This window comes from Lampetra fluviatilis, chromosome 24, assembly GCF_964198595.1.
Source record: "Lampetra fluviatilis chromosome 24, kcLamFluv1.1, whole genome shotgun sequence".
Taxonomy (NCBI): Eukaryota; Metazoa; Chordata; class Hyperoartia; order Petromyzontiformes; family Petromyzontidae; genus Lampetra; species Lampetra fluviatilis.
Genome location: NC_136298.1, coordinates 11,127,753 through 11,141,505, shown reverse-complemented (window position 1 = coordinate 11,141,505; position 13,753 = coordinate 11,127,753). Strand labels below are relative to the sequence as shown.

At 51.7% G+C, this 13,753-nt stretch overlaps 1 protein-coding gene across 16 annotated transcripts in view; it reads right to left on the bottom strand.

Annotated features, from left to right (window-relative positions):
- Positions 1-13,753, bottom strand: part of LOC144941152 (dedicator of cytokinesis protein 7-like) — a 72,699-nt gene that overhangs the window by 14,725 nt on the left and 44,221 nt on the right. For 4 of the 16 annotated variants that reach the window (XR_013639226.1, XM_078867685.1, XM_078867687.1 and 1 more), the window contains exons 21-36: positions 13,004-13,162; positions 11,521-11,696; positions 10,480-10,569; positions 9,850-9,945; positions 8,716-8,856; positions 7,750-7,863; positions 6,972-7,142; positions 6,236-6,372; positions 5,627-5,796; positions 5,016-5,167; positions 4,081-4,263; positions 3,359-3,620; positions 2,871-2,967; positions 2,279-2,296; positions 534-630; positions 208-342 (exon numbers count right to left, since the gene is read on the bottom strand). Coding sequence is in view for 15 of the 16 variants with exons in the window: in XM_078867685.1 (XP_078723811.1) it covers positions 208-342; positions 534-630; positions 2,279-2,296; positions 2,871-2,967; positions 3,359-3,620; positions 4,081-4,263; positions 5,016-5,167; positions 5,627-5,796; positions 6,236-6,372; positions 6,972-7,142; positions 7,750-7,863; positions 8,716-8,856; positions 9,850-9,945; positions 10,480-10,569; positions 11,521-11,696; positions 13,004-13,162 (2,198 nt within the window). In the remaining variant the exon portion in view is untranslated. Of the gene's footprint in view, positions 1-207; positions 343-533; positions 631-2,278; positions 2,297-2,870; positions 2,971-3,358; positions 3,621-4,080; positions 4,264-5,015; positions 5,168-5,626; positions 5,797-6,235; positions 6,373-6,971; positions 7,143-7,749; positions 7,864-8,715; positions 8,857-9,849; positions 9,946-10,479; positions 10,570-11,520; positions 11,697-13,003; positions 13,163-13,753 lie in introns of all 16 variants that reach the window. The other 12 variants (XM_078867695.1, XM_078867697.1, XM_078867696.1 and 9 more) reach the window with 7 other exon arrangements.

Sequence of the window (13,753 nt, the reverse complement as noted above, 5' to 3'; positions counted from 1 at the left end):
CTTACTGCTACTCAACACAGCTCACCACGGACCAAACTTTAAATGCATCACATCTTAAACAAGATTTTTGTGTTTCAATATCTAAAACCCTATCGATCCGCGAATCAAATCGTGACATCCAAAGTTGCGCCAATTCTTAAAATCGCAAGCGGGGAAAATGTGTTCTATCCAGAGCTTCCCAGCTGTTGGGAGGATGCCGCCCCTTACCCGCGAGACCAGTGCCCTCTGCGTGGCGAAGCAGTGCTGCAAGTAGGATGAGCTCTGGTTGCAGGCCATGGAGTGCAGCAGAACCTTGAGCACGCCGCCCAGCACGCTGTCCTTCGTCTCCGACAGGGACACCGTCTGCCGGGGAGCGGGGAAAAAAATCCAGCGTGTCGGCCAGAACTGCAAAAGAGAGCCCCGATGAGTGACCCCCAGACTCCCCCACCCCCCTTCCTCGGCACAGACAGCGGTGGGAGGGCTCACAGTAAACGTAGCGTGGAATTTTTAGACAAAATAAAATGGCGGACATTGCAGGGAAAGGCGGCTGTCACCTGCACGACGATCTCCAGCGAGTCCAGCACCACCATGTTGGTCTCCGTCGAGAGGTTCCCATCCACCAGGGACTCGTGCTCCAGCTCCGCCTTGGTTCTGCCAGGGACCCACGGACGCCCATCACACCACGGTTTGGACAAACGGCCGATTCGCTTACGATCACGTTTTGCCGGCCCAGTGTCAGCCCAGGTGAGGTCCGCACATTACGGTTGTGACCACGTCAGGGAATATCTCGGTCAGTTATTGAGTTGCGGAAGAGAGCGCTCACAGGTTACCGTCAGGAGAGGGGTAACAATGTGTCGATTAAAATCCATTATTACGCTCACCATAGCTACATCAATTATTTAAAATTTGCCTTGTATGCAATGGGTTCACGTGATTTCTGCTGCCACTCTTTGGTTATGAACTCAACTCTTCGATCAAACAGTGATGGGGTTGAATCGTTGTAGCTCGAAATGTCAATCACATCCAACACCTGGGACCAAAGCTATGCAACTACAATGCCATTAGCCACATCAACGATGGTTCTCTTAGAGAAACCTCTAAAGGTTCAGATGGTGACACGTAGATGAGTTAGTGCGGAGATGTAATGGAGCGAGCAGCAAGTCTATCATGCTGAGGCTCAGCATCCAAACAGTTCTAAGGACAAGGTTTCCTTGCCTAATCACAACGCCAAGGCATTGATAAAGTCCTGAGTGAAGTGAGGACTGTCACAGACGCAAGTCCAATCCAGGAGACCGGGCGAGCCCTGTGCCAGAGGGTAAGACAGTGAACTCTGAGCCACTGCAAATCCCATCAACCTGGGGGATAGCAGTCGCGACAATACCCACAATGCACCAGACTAAACGGACAGCACCACCCCCAGAGAAGGAAACAAACACCTAACAACACCTTTCCAGATTGGGTATTTATTGGGTTGTGTTAAAATCAGCAAGAATGAATCAGAGGCTGACCACTCAAGACCCCCAGAGTAGCCGATGACCTACAAATGCTCACAAGCCCAGCAGCGTCAAGCATCTTCAAGCGCAGCGGGAAAGCGCCGCTCACTCAGAGGCGCGGCAAGAAAGGCCGACACAGCGCAGGTGGAAGCACTTAGCAATAACCCAATTAACACCGGCAGTTTAGCCCCACGTGAGAGACATCCTGATACCCGTGCACAGAAACGGCTCCATCGAGTCTCACAAATATCTACGATGCAGCGAAGCCTGGATGACGTCTCACCCAACGAGGGTTCTTCGTATTCCCCCAGGTTCTCCAGTTACGGCAGGAATCTCTCTGGCTGGTGTCACGGCCAATTCGAACGCACTGGGCAAATTCGAGAGGTCGTCTGTGGCGTCTGTAGCGCGAGGCGTGGGTTCTAAATTCTTGATGCACACGTGCACTCTTGGATGGCAGCACGACCACGAATTTCTTGCCCGTGCTACCACCTTACAGGAGAGGCATCTTCCTGGGCCCATAAACAATGAAGGCACGAGGATGAGGCCCTATTATATTTTATCGGCCGGCAGCGCAGACTCAACACGTGTTAACGGTATCACCTTGGGATTATGAGCGTGTGCTTTACTCGGAGCAGATATGATTCTGAGAACACGTGACTGATTCTCAACGGGCATGACTCTCAGATGTAATTCCCAGAGGGCCATGCAGCTGAAATGCCGGAGGAGGAAGCGACTGAATTCACACGATGGAGCCACGCATGAAAGGGGGTGACCACACAAGCAGGCGTGAAGCCGGGTTACTGTACCTGATGTTTTTCTGACTCCTTAAATTACCGTGCACAAGTTGTGGTAAAACAAAAAGAGAGACAAGTGGATAAGCACCTACAATGCTTTTTTTTGTTATAAACAAGACCACCTTTAAAACTGTGGGCTTAATAAGCATAAGGCAGCACAAGCATTTACCGTGGTGTATGTCAAAAGACTGAACAGGCATTAGTATGGCAGTGGGACGAGTGAGGTGCAGGCGACGTGGCGTGTTCTCCGTGTCGTGCGTGAAATCCGTTACGGGTGAGCATCATGTTCCGCTATGCGTCTTCCCATGATTTTCACTCAGGTCTGATTTTAGGAAGAGTGAAAACTTTGATCAGTTGGTCTGAAATCAGCAGCAGTAGCAACAGCAGCAGCAGGTGCTGGCTAACGAAACAAAAACAGGGAGCCATTCTCACGACCTTTCTGACAATAGACTGCCTCTGCCTACAATGCCCTCAGCTCTGTGGCCCAAACTTTAACGCCCTCTTTGGTTCCCGTGTCCCCAGACCACCGTGCCCTCATGCCCCTGTGATTCTATGCCCCCATACTCCGGTGCCCCCATGACCCCATGCCAAGCCCGCCACATACTTGTCCGTTTTCTCGCTCGTCTGCCGCCAGTGCGTCATGTCCTTCCTCCACCGCAGGTTCTCCTGGCTGCCGAACAGGCCCCCCGAGGAGCTGCGCTCTGCTGACCGAGACGTCGCGCGCCGTCACTCAACGTCACGCTCAACGTGGAGATTCAACGCTGCCGTGTAGACCGTGGTGCGTGCAATTAGCAGCAGCGATGCAGCCTGGTGGCCTAGATGGCCACGTGCCAACTGCGCGTATGTGTGTGTGTGTCGATTAATGGTACATGTACACCATCGCAATACTTTTCTCAAAGCCACCTTTAACGGCGACAGCACCGTATGGTGTCCTTCGTAATATTCAGAATTTTATCTAACCCCTACAGAAACCAGCACTGCTGACTATGTAACATGCACAAAACATGTGAATTCATGAAAAAACAGTGTTGCGACAAGTTTACAAGACGTCAACAGTGTTTATCCAACAGGCTTGAGTAAACAAAAAAATACCGCGGCATTCTAACGACGCCGAGACTGTAAGGCGCGTGTTGGGCAAGCTTTCTGGCGTGGGGTCGCGGCCAGGCCCGTCCCATTTGCGCAGAAACCGCTGGAGGGAGGGCGAGCCCTGGGCCCTACCGAGCTGACCACGGCTGCGCCGGACCATCTCCTGCCGGGCCCCGATGTTCCCTAGGATGGCTTCCTCCAGCCGCGCCTTCATGTCTTGGGACTTCTTATAAACCACGCTGTTCAGACGTTCAAAGTTCCTCTTGCCCTGCACACACGGGCACGGGAAAAGAGGCTCAGGATCTGTGATGTATTGCCGCTCGTAAAGGCAACGGCGCAAGGAAAAGGTGTCCGCCGGAGGTCACTTGTGTTGCTGGATTGCACGACTGGGATTGGTCACGCCAGGATGCGGCGCCGAAGGTCAAGCCGGGCGTGAGAGCGCGCAAGTCCTCGCAGGCGCAGGCAGAGGGACAGTTCAGAGCACACGCAGTGAGAGCCTCAACGCAAAAGCGAGTCATCTTCAGATGTTGCATCAACATCCTGAGACAATACACGGACATGGACAAACGACACGTGCACACAGAAGCACACGCAAAGAGACACACGGACGCACACGCAATGAAACATGTACAGATACACGCACACGCAAAAAGAAGTACACACACACACGAAGAAACACGCACTGCACAGCATCCACATTGGCACGGAGCAACCGAGTCGGCACACACCTTGTACTCAAAGCAGGACACGCCCAGGTAGAGCAGGTCCAGCAGGCGGTTGAGCTGCGGCACAGAGAGTTCGGCAAACCACTTGTGCAGCGCCTCCTCGTCGGCGCTCTTGAGCACCCAGAGCAGGCACAGCAGCAGGCTGCGGCTCGACTCCGCCGTCAGCGGCGTGCACTGCCGTCCCGACTGGCGCCAGCAAGCACGTGTAATGGACAGGGGTTATCGAGTCGGCCAAGATGCACGTGTACACATACAGCTCTCTTTCTGCCAATCCGCTGCTGGAATAGGGCCTCCCCCGTGTCGTGCGTGTCGTGGGGATTTGTTACGAGGAACGGTCGCCGCGGAGATGGAGCGATAAGTTTGGTCTGTGTGCAGGAGTGAGATGGACGGTGATGGCGTGGGGAGGCCTTCATCCAGCAGTGGACAGACAAAAGCTGATGACTCTGGCCAATGGGGGTTGGTGAAGCTGGAGAGAAACAGATGTGTGATCATCGTACAATACAACAGTGGAGGTTGCTGCATTGTCTCCTGCTGCCCTCAACGTAGTCTTGCGCAATACATGGAACTGCCAGTAACAAGTTGTCATAGTTGTTCGTAACAAATGCATTGGCAGTGACGATCGCTGCCGAGTCTTGCAACCACACTTCAACAGGTGCTCCTTTTACGGTCAGTAAACGTTGAGGATGCTCAGGGTCCCCAGGTAACACCGTACCCCCTAAAAGGAAGATGAGTGGAAGACAGCAGAGGAGGAGGGAGGAGATGCTGCACTGAGGAGGTAGAAGAACAGGAGGAGAAGGAACAGGAGGAAGAAGATGCTGCGCTGAGGAAGCCCAGGAGGAGAGAGGAGATGGAGCAATGTATGTCTGTGTACGTAGCCAACCGTGCGAATGGGAGGTGCAATGAGGAAAGGGAAACCAGGAGGCGGAGGAGCGACTCACCGCGGCGGGCAGGTGCAGTGAGCCGGCTCGTGTGTAGTGCGGCACAGGGCTGCCGGCTATCGCCATGGCGACCGACTGGCTGATGGTGCCGCCCGAGTCCTGCTCGCCTTCTTCGGACGCGCCGCCCGCCCGCGGTCGCTGCGAGTGGTTCTCTGCTCGCACAGAAGCGCCAGGGGGAGATGGCAATAGGCAAGATCATTCAACTGTTTATTTATTTGAAGAATTTTTGTCATTGTACTCGTAGAACCAAGGATGACAATAAAAATCTGCAAAAAAAAAAATTCCCCGTTCTGTAATGCAAGTTTGTTTTTTTAGGGCAGCATGACCTGACTGGAGCGATTGGTTGATTGTGATAACTTGAGAGACATCTATTGATGGACAGCTGAATTTAAATATATTTCCAATCGTAATCATCATCACCATGACACCACATTTTGTGAAAATTAGTTTGTTTTTCCATCATTCCACTTTCATCTCAAGAACATGATTTAGCCCTTGCGTGGTCGTGAGATGGAGCCAAATGCGCCAACAGATGTAGTTGAACGCGAACTGTATTTAAATCGACGCTGCGTGGGTGCCTGAGTCGAGGGGGGCGTGGGGCACTCCGCTACCCGTGAAGTCGTAGAGCTGCGGGAGCGTCTCCATGACGATGCCGATGAGCGGCAGGTACAGCATGGCGACGTGGGCCTTGACGTCGGGGTGCGAGAATCGCGAGTCCGCGTCGTGGCACGACAGCAGGTTGTGCACCGTGTTGATGGCTTTCTTGTGCAGCGTGGACAGGCTGCACGCGCGAGCACAGAGGGAAACACGACAACGCACACAAAGACAAAGATCTCCTGGATAGTCTTATAAGGATGTTTGGGCAAATACTGTTAGCAAGCACCTATGAAGGCCAACACAGCACATGAGAGGGTCGGTGGCCAGCACCTTGGTCTCCCCAATGTTTTACACACGCACCAGGCAATCATTTTAGGGAGGTCCTGGACCGGTTCATATAACCACCACTGAAGTCAGCCGTTGCTGGGAATTGAACTCGGACCATCGGGTTTGTAGCGCAGCGCGCAACCACTATGCTATCATTCTCCTTCGTCGTCAACAAGCACACACACATACAAACATTTCAGAAAAATTACTTTATAAAGAACAGCAATGTTAAATGAAAAGGCTCGAGTAAACGAACACATTTGACTCTTGCTCCACGGGTGGCACAGACGCCTCACCTCTCCACGTCAGGGTCGAGAATGATGGCCAGTTCCGAGAGCAGCAGGCCGGCCAGGAAGTGTTGCTGGCGGAACTCGGGGGACAGCTCGAACATGTTGGCGATGCGGCGGTCATGCACGCTGGAGAAGCCCGAACTCTGTGTGTGAGCATGCGCGCGAGCGTGCGTGTAGACAAGTTTGCACGTTACACACACTGCGAGTGTGACCCATGGTGGGGCTTTGTGCAATAAGTTCCATGACATCTTAGCCCATTGTTCTCAGCCCCTACACTCTCAGCTCCAAACAATTTGAACTCCAACACTTTCATCCAAACTCTATTTCTCACCACTGCTAATCCCCTCCCCTAGCACACTCCACCGAAGCACTCCCAGCTCTACCGCTCACATCCCCAACACCCTCAGCTCCAAACAATTTGAACTCCAACACTCTCATCCAAACTCTATTTCTCACCACTGCTAATCCCCTCCCCTAGCACACTCCACCGAAGCACTCCCAGCTCTACCGCTCACATCCCCAACACCCTCAGCTCCAAACAATTTGAACTCCAACACTCTCATCCGAACTCTATTTCTCACCACTGCGAATCCCCTCCCCTAGCACACTCCACCGAAGCACTCCCAGCTCTACCGCTCACATCCCCAACACTCTCAGCTCTACAACTCCCACCTCCATCATTCTGAGCCTCACTACTCATAGCGCTGTGGTGAGGTCGCCCCCTTGGTAGGGCTGGCGTCACCTGGGAGGTGGCGGAGGAGACGGAGGGGGAGGGCGAGGAGGGCGGGGAGAGCGAGCTGCACGGCAGGTTGAGGGTCACGTAGTGCTCGTGGCTGCAGATGATCCGCAGGAACTCCAGCTTCAGCGAGATCAGCACGTTGGGGGTGGGAAGCGAGTTGATCTTTGACGAGACCTGCAGCGCTCACGTAAAGGTAACCAACTGGTTTATTACTTTAATTTACCTTTAACCATTCACGTAATATCAATTATGCAAGACAACTTCAGTTTTGCACTTTCGGACGTGCATTGTTTACGAGTGCAATTTGGACTGATATAGTTTTCTAAATGCAATTGGATGTCAAGATGATGCACAACATAGTAGGATATGCTTTATAGAGGCCACTAAAAGAGAAAGGTCTATGTATATTTTTTAAAGGTAAGGTGTCATTGAAGACACCTCATAGAATAAAGATGAGCATCCGTAGGCAGAAAAGAGGAAGATCTTGAGCCTGAACTTGAACAGGGGCAGGGAGAGGGCAGCGCACATGACCAGGTGAAGGGAGTTCAGCTGGGCAGCAGCAGACGCTCATTGAGCAGAGGTTGACTGGGAGATTTGACCAAATGCCTGGGTTGCTGGATCAGAAAACAAGTGAAAGGGAGTAGAGTGAGATTCGAGGGAGTCTGGCACGAGCCAACCGGAAGCCTCAGAAGCGCTGCTCTAGAAATTCCACCACATGACGGAGAAATGTCGAGCTCGCCGCACAAGGACGATCAAAAGAGCGTCCCGTGAGGAACGGCACCTGCTTAAAGTAGGTCTTGATGAGGTTGAAGACAAAGCCGCGGTCCATGATGGAGAAGAGGTCATTGAGGAAGAAGGCCAGGCTCACGTTCAGCCTCTCGATCAGCTCGATGTCCTGTAGCACATGGGTCATGCCCGCTCGTTACCGGCTTCGTGGTCGAACCCGGCCTTCCTGATGACCCAGCGGGGATCGCGTGCATGACTCAGAGCTGAGCGCTTGTTAAGCATTGGGGTGTCCAGGAGGCTATGTATATAGATGATTTGTCTTACCCCGCTCGAGAACAAGCATTAAGAAGTCAGCAACACAGCTAGATGTCATGTTTCACATATGACGAACGTCACATAATCAGTTGTTATGCAATATTGTTTTTGGCACTGAAAGGGTTGAACTGTAAGGACAAAATGCTTTTGCTGACAGCAAAGCCAGCAATATTTGTTTTACAAGGTTTACTCTGACACAGGATTTTCTTACTCAAACAAATATTCTGACCAAGAGTTAAAAATATATATTTTATCTTCACGTGGAGATATAAAGGTCGATTTATTTAGTTTAAAGTCTGGCATGTGATGCTCCATGAGCCGTCAAACACCTCCATGTAATCACAGGCTCTCTCCGCTCATGGCCTCACGACACATGCATCGATTCACGCGAGTGAGAATCGATCACTGTCGTTTGACATATGGGCTCAGATGACCCCTGTTAAAACGAGAACATATTCTTGAATCCAAATCATGACCCAGAATGACACAATTCTATCTCAATATTACAGGGGCAATAGAGGCCTACGAAACAGGAGCTCACGGAGGGATCCTCCAGCTTCTGGCACAGTGGGGACTGCCCCGTGTGCTCAGGTTCCTTTACTCCTGCGTAGCTTAGGGGTTATGGTTAAACCCTGTCCACACGCATGGCTGGAACTCTACACCCCCTCTGCGCAAAAGCCGAGTTGAGACCTCCTGTGCGTGGCACCTTCTGGAAGCGGCTGACGATGTCGCCCGTGATCATGATGACGAGGGCGGACACGTCGTCCATGAACTGCTCGGGGAAGCGGTTCTTGCGCGGCGCGTCGAGCTTGTCGGCGTAGTACAGGTACAGGCTCATGCTCTTGACCTGGGCGGCAGCGAGGCAACAGGGTTAGCGCCCGCGATCTCGCATGCCGACACCGCAAGCACAGCAACACCGGTACAATACGATCACGGTGTGGGTACGAGATGGGTACAAAGACAAATGAGGATGGCCCGTCAAAAAAACGATCTCTGCCATTCATTCTAGACTTGTCCCCGCCTGATGATGGACGCTTGTGTTGCACCCGAAACGTTGTGTTTTGTTTTATTTTTATTTTCTCTGCCTACGTGACTTTCCCGAAAGAACCAAGAGTATACTCTGCCATTCAGTTATTAGGCACGTTTGGAATGTATGTGATTCTTATAGTGACTATTATGGAAATGCATAAACATCGCATCAGCGCTAAAAGAACACGGCCTGAATTGGCTGGGATATGAACGCTGACATGACTCGTGTACATTGCACGGTGTCGGAAAAAGAGCGCCGCAGGGCTTTTAGTGTCGGTCCTGGTAAATGTAAAATGAAGAAGAGGACGATCACTGATGGGCGGAAACCAAACACGGCGGAAAGATATTGCACGCACGTTGTGTTACGTGGGAAGAGCTCCTAGTGATGACACGAGACCATGACGAGTGGAGGCACCGAGTTGCCCTGAGTTTTTCCCACGGTGGCTAGGAGATGTTAACTACCTCGCCTGGTAAACAGGAGGTCGTGGGTTCGCTCCTGACCTCAACGCCTGTATATTGGGAGTTTGCATGTTCTCCCCGTGGACGCGTGGATTTTTCTCCGGGTCCTCTGGTTTTTCCCTCCACATTTAGAAGCATGCGTTGAGAGTATTTAGCTGCAATACATTTCCACGTGATAAGCCACTTCATTGAGATATCATTTGTGGCCAGATTGCTTCTGAAAAAGAGCTATATAGCTCAGTGGACCTTACCTAGTAAAATACTAAATAGTTTAGATTTGTTTTTGATGTGCCGGTAACATTCTGAGTAGCTAAGGAAGTCCTCCCCCTCACTCGTGCCGGTACGCGCCTACCATCAGCTCGAAGAAGAACCAGGCCTGCTGGAGAGCGGTCTCACGAGCGTTGCCACTGCTCACCACCCACTGGATGGCCAGCTCCTCGTGGAACAGCTGAGACAGAGGGACACAGCACGCGCGCGCGGTCAGACTGCTCGCCGTGGGTTCACACGAAGCCTTCTGCCGACACCGCGTAGTTCCAGCCGCCTCTGGGCGCCCAGAGGTCACTGCTCTTACAAAGCGTTTCCACCACTGCACTGAAGTCTTCATAAAAATGTGTGCACTTAACAAAAGGGGAAATTGCCTTAGGATTGGTATAGAGATAGCCAGGGTTTAACCGTGGAGGTGCAAAGGTGTGCGGCCATTCGTACACAAGCGAGCTTTGTAACGTGGACTTTAGAAAGATGACACCACTGTTAAAAAAAATAAACTAACAATGGGTCATCCTTTCCAGCAAGTTTCAGGGAATCATGAAATCCACGCAACTGATCACACGCGTGTGAGAATGCCCACACACCTTGTCACTGGCACCCACTGGCCCTATCAAGAGGACAGAGGCCACAGTCACACATGCCCTGGAGATCCAGGCAGCACTGGGCCGAAACGTGACAGCAAGGTAAGAGAGCATCATAGCGGCCGTGCGACTACCTTTTTGGTGGGCACACGTCCCGATAGGGCCTGTAAGAAAGTGGATGTTTCCGCATAGGAAGACATGCGGTTACCGCCACGCTCCGGAGCCTAGGGATGAGATGGGATGCAGGATGAACATGGGTTAACACACTCAGGATGGGGAATGGGCTACACTCTCTCGTGGCCTGGGCTAGGGGTCGCAAACTCAGAGTGTGCCGAGCCTCCATCCACTGCCGTGCGGGAGAACGCATCTTCGGTTTAATCCCGAATGTCAATTCTGCATGGGCAGAGTATAACATGCCTTCAAACCACTGCAGAGACAATCTCCAAATTAAATCTAAAAATTATTGGCCAACTATTGAATGAATGCTGACTGTTAAATGTCATCGAATTAGATAAGGTTTTGTACAATGTTAGCTACCTTTTATCAAAGCTTAAAAGTATTGCCTTTTTTTACCTAGGTCTCCTTTGAAAAAGAGATAGTCAGTTTTAATGGGCTCTCACATGGCTTTGGAAGTTGATAAATAAATGGAATTCACACTTTGGCCGTGAAGGCCACTTATGCCGCTGACATCCACACAGAGGGCAACGCCTGCGGCCGTCACTGCTGGCCACAATCATGGCCCCACAATGGCATTGCATGAGCATAAAGTCTCAACAACCCGCACAGTTCCTCGCATTGCATTCCAGTCTTGCTTGCAGGGCGGCACTTTCTTTACGGATCTCGCCATTCGTTATATCCCTAACAGGGACTCAGAGGCTCTAGTGGAGGATGGACACCACACGTCTGCGACCCTCTCTACACATGCACACAAAACAGCAGTGGCTGCCTCAGCCACCACCACCGCCACCACCGCCACCACCGCCACCACCGCCACCACCGCCACCACCGCCACCACCGCCACCACCGCCACCACCGCCACCACCGCCACCACCGCCACCACCGCCACCACCGCCACCACCGCCACCACCGCCACCACCACCGCCAATGGGCTGACAGCATTGCTTGGGAATAGCGGCAGGAATTTAAACTACACAGCGCAGCGGTGAGCTGCTCACCCTGTTGGCGGTGAGTGCCCTGACTTCGTCGTCCGGGGATGGAGTAGGTGTGCCAGCCAAGTCGGGGTTGCTGTTGCTGATGCTGCGTGAGTGGGACAGGTTGAGGCTTGCGGGGCGTACGCCTGAGCGCGCCACTGTGGCGTAGTGCAGCGAGCCGCCCACAGGGGAGCTGGGACCTGCTCACACGCCCCACAAAACAAAGACCCCCCCCCCCCCGTGCAGCCTTTAACAGACTGTTGGAGAGAGTGTTGTTAGTGAGCACCTATTGAGGCTGGCAAGGCGTACGAGGGGCTGGTGCGGCCAACACTTTGCCTGGCGGCTGCCTTTGTCTCCCCAGTGCTGATGGTTACACACCGCTCCAGGTACTCATAGACTGAGTCGGCCTATTAGAGGCCCAGAGTATCCTATAGGTTGCCACTGCTTTTGGCCGCTACCAGAATTGGTTGATAGGTTCGTAGAGCAGTGCGCTGACCACACAACTAATGAAAACACACGAATACATTTACATTAAATGCTCATTTATTAGCTGCAGGGTAAAAATTAAGTTTAAAAAAGTGGTTCCATTTAAATAATTTTTCCACCACATGCCGCATGTCATTTGATATTCCACAAATAATTACTTACCCTCAAGTTTAACCTAAATGTTCAATTCTGTCAATATGTTCTAAGTCTGCTGTTCAATGGACAAAGAGGAATATTGTGTTTTTCTCCACATTTAAGCTTGTTTTGTTGAGGTTCACGACTGAATGGCATTAAAACTCTTTAAAAGCTGATGTTTTTGTGTTTAGTCCCACTAGTGCCATGAAGTATAATAACAATAATTAGTTCGTGGCATTTCATCCGTAGATCCCTAAGGTCATAACAACCCCCATGACTGAAACGGCGTATAAAGGCCATAATGCAGCGGTCAATGGTGAAAGGAATGTACTGTACATTATTAGGTTTAATATAAGCGCCCCTCAAGTGGCTCTCCGACAAAATGCGTGCCACGCGACTTATTTTTCACAACATGAGAAAAATGCCAGCTTATCTGGCACATGCCGCATCAACAATTAAAAACCTGGTTCGCATTCGCCCAACCCAGCCTTGCTACAGAGACATTGGCACTTTAATTAAACGACCCCGTGGAGGGAGATGATGGTCTAACCCATCACCAATGTTGATTTAGAGGGACAAAAAGCAGCACGTCTGTGGGGCACGTGTGTGGGTGGGTGAGCGGGCGGGCGGGTCAGCACGTGAGAACAGACGGCAAAGACGAAGCCGGTTGGGCGAACGTCCAATAGTGTGAAAAGTGTGACTGAAAGTGCGAGCGTGCAAGTGAGTGAGTTGGTGAGTGAGTGAAAGAGCAAGTGAGTGAGACAGGGAGCGAGCGAGTGAGTAAGAGAGCGAGCGAACGAGTGGGTGAGTGAGAGAGAGCAAGCAAATGAGTGAATGAATGAGAGAGCGAGTGAATGAGTAAGTGAGAGAGCGAGTGAGTGAGTACCTGAAGAGCAGGTCTCCGTGCTGGGCAGCTGGAAGACGTAGAGGATATAGGAAGCGAGGAGGCTGTTGCGGCCGTGCTGGTCGTGGTTGAACTCCAGGCTGCGGTGGAGTCTGTTGACGATGTTGGCCATGGCCTCGAAGCCGGCCTGACCCAGGTTCACTGTGGAACGAGTGAACAAAGGACACAACGGAGCACAACCGGGATTCAGAAAGTGTCTGAATGGGAGCGCATCTAAAAATGCGATACAAATACGGGAAGAAAGAGCATGTTTATACCGTTTCAAGTGTAGTGACGTATATTGAGTCACTGTGGTGTTAGCACTAGCTAGTCACTCTGAGAAGAATGTAACTGTGCGTCTTAGAGCCTCTCTCTGTCACCAGAGTACGTATGGCATACGGGACAACCTAGGTGAACCCGAGAGGGCACGTGACCAGGACAGAATAAGGACGGGGGTCAGAAGGGCACTGCGGGGACATGTGGTGTGAGGTCCCAGAACCTTCTGGGAAGATCCTGAAGGGGGCGTGGCCGAGGACAGAGCAAGGCCACGCTCAGGGGATAAGAAGTGGGTACTGTGAGCCGAGCGGGGCTGTTCTCTGGAATCAACCCTCGGTGCTACTCTTTGGTTCTTTCGATAAAGTCACGTATAAAGATAAAATAATAAATTAAATACTAGCATACGACGTTTCGATTGCAACACAAGCAATCGTCATCAGGTATAAATGAAATAGAAACACAAATCTAGTATACTTA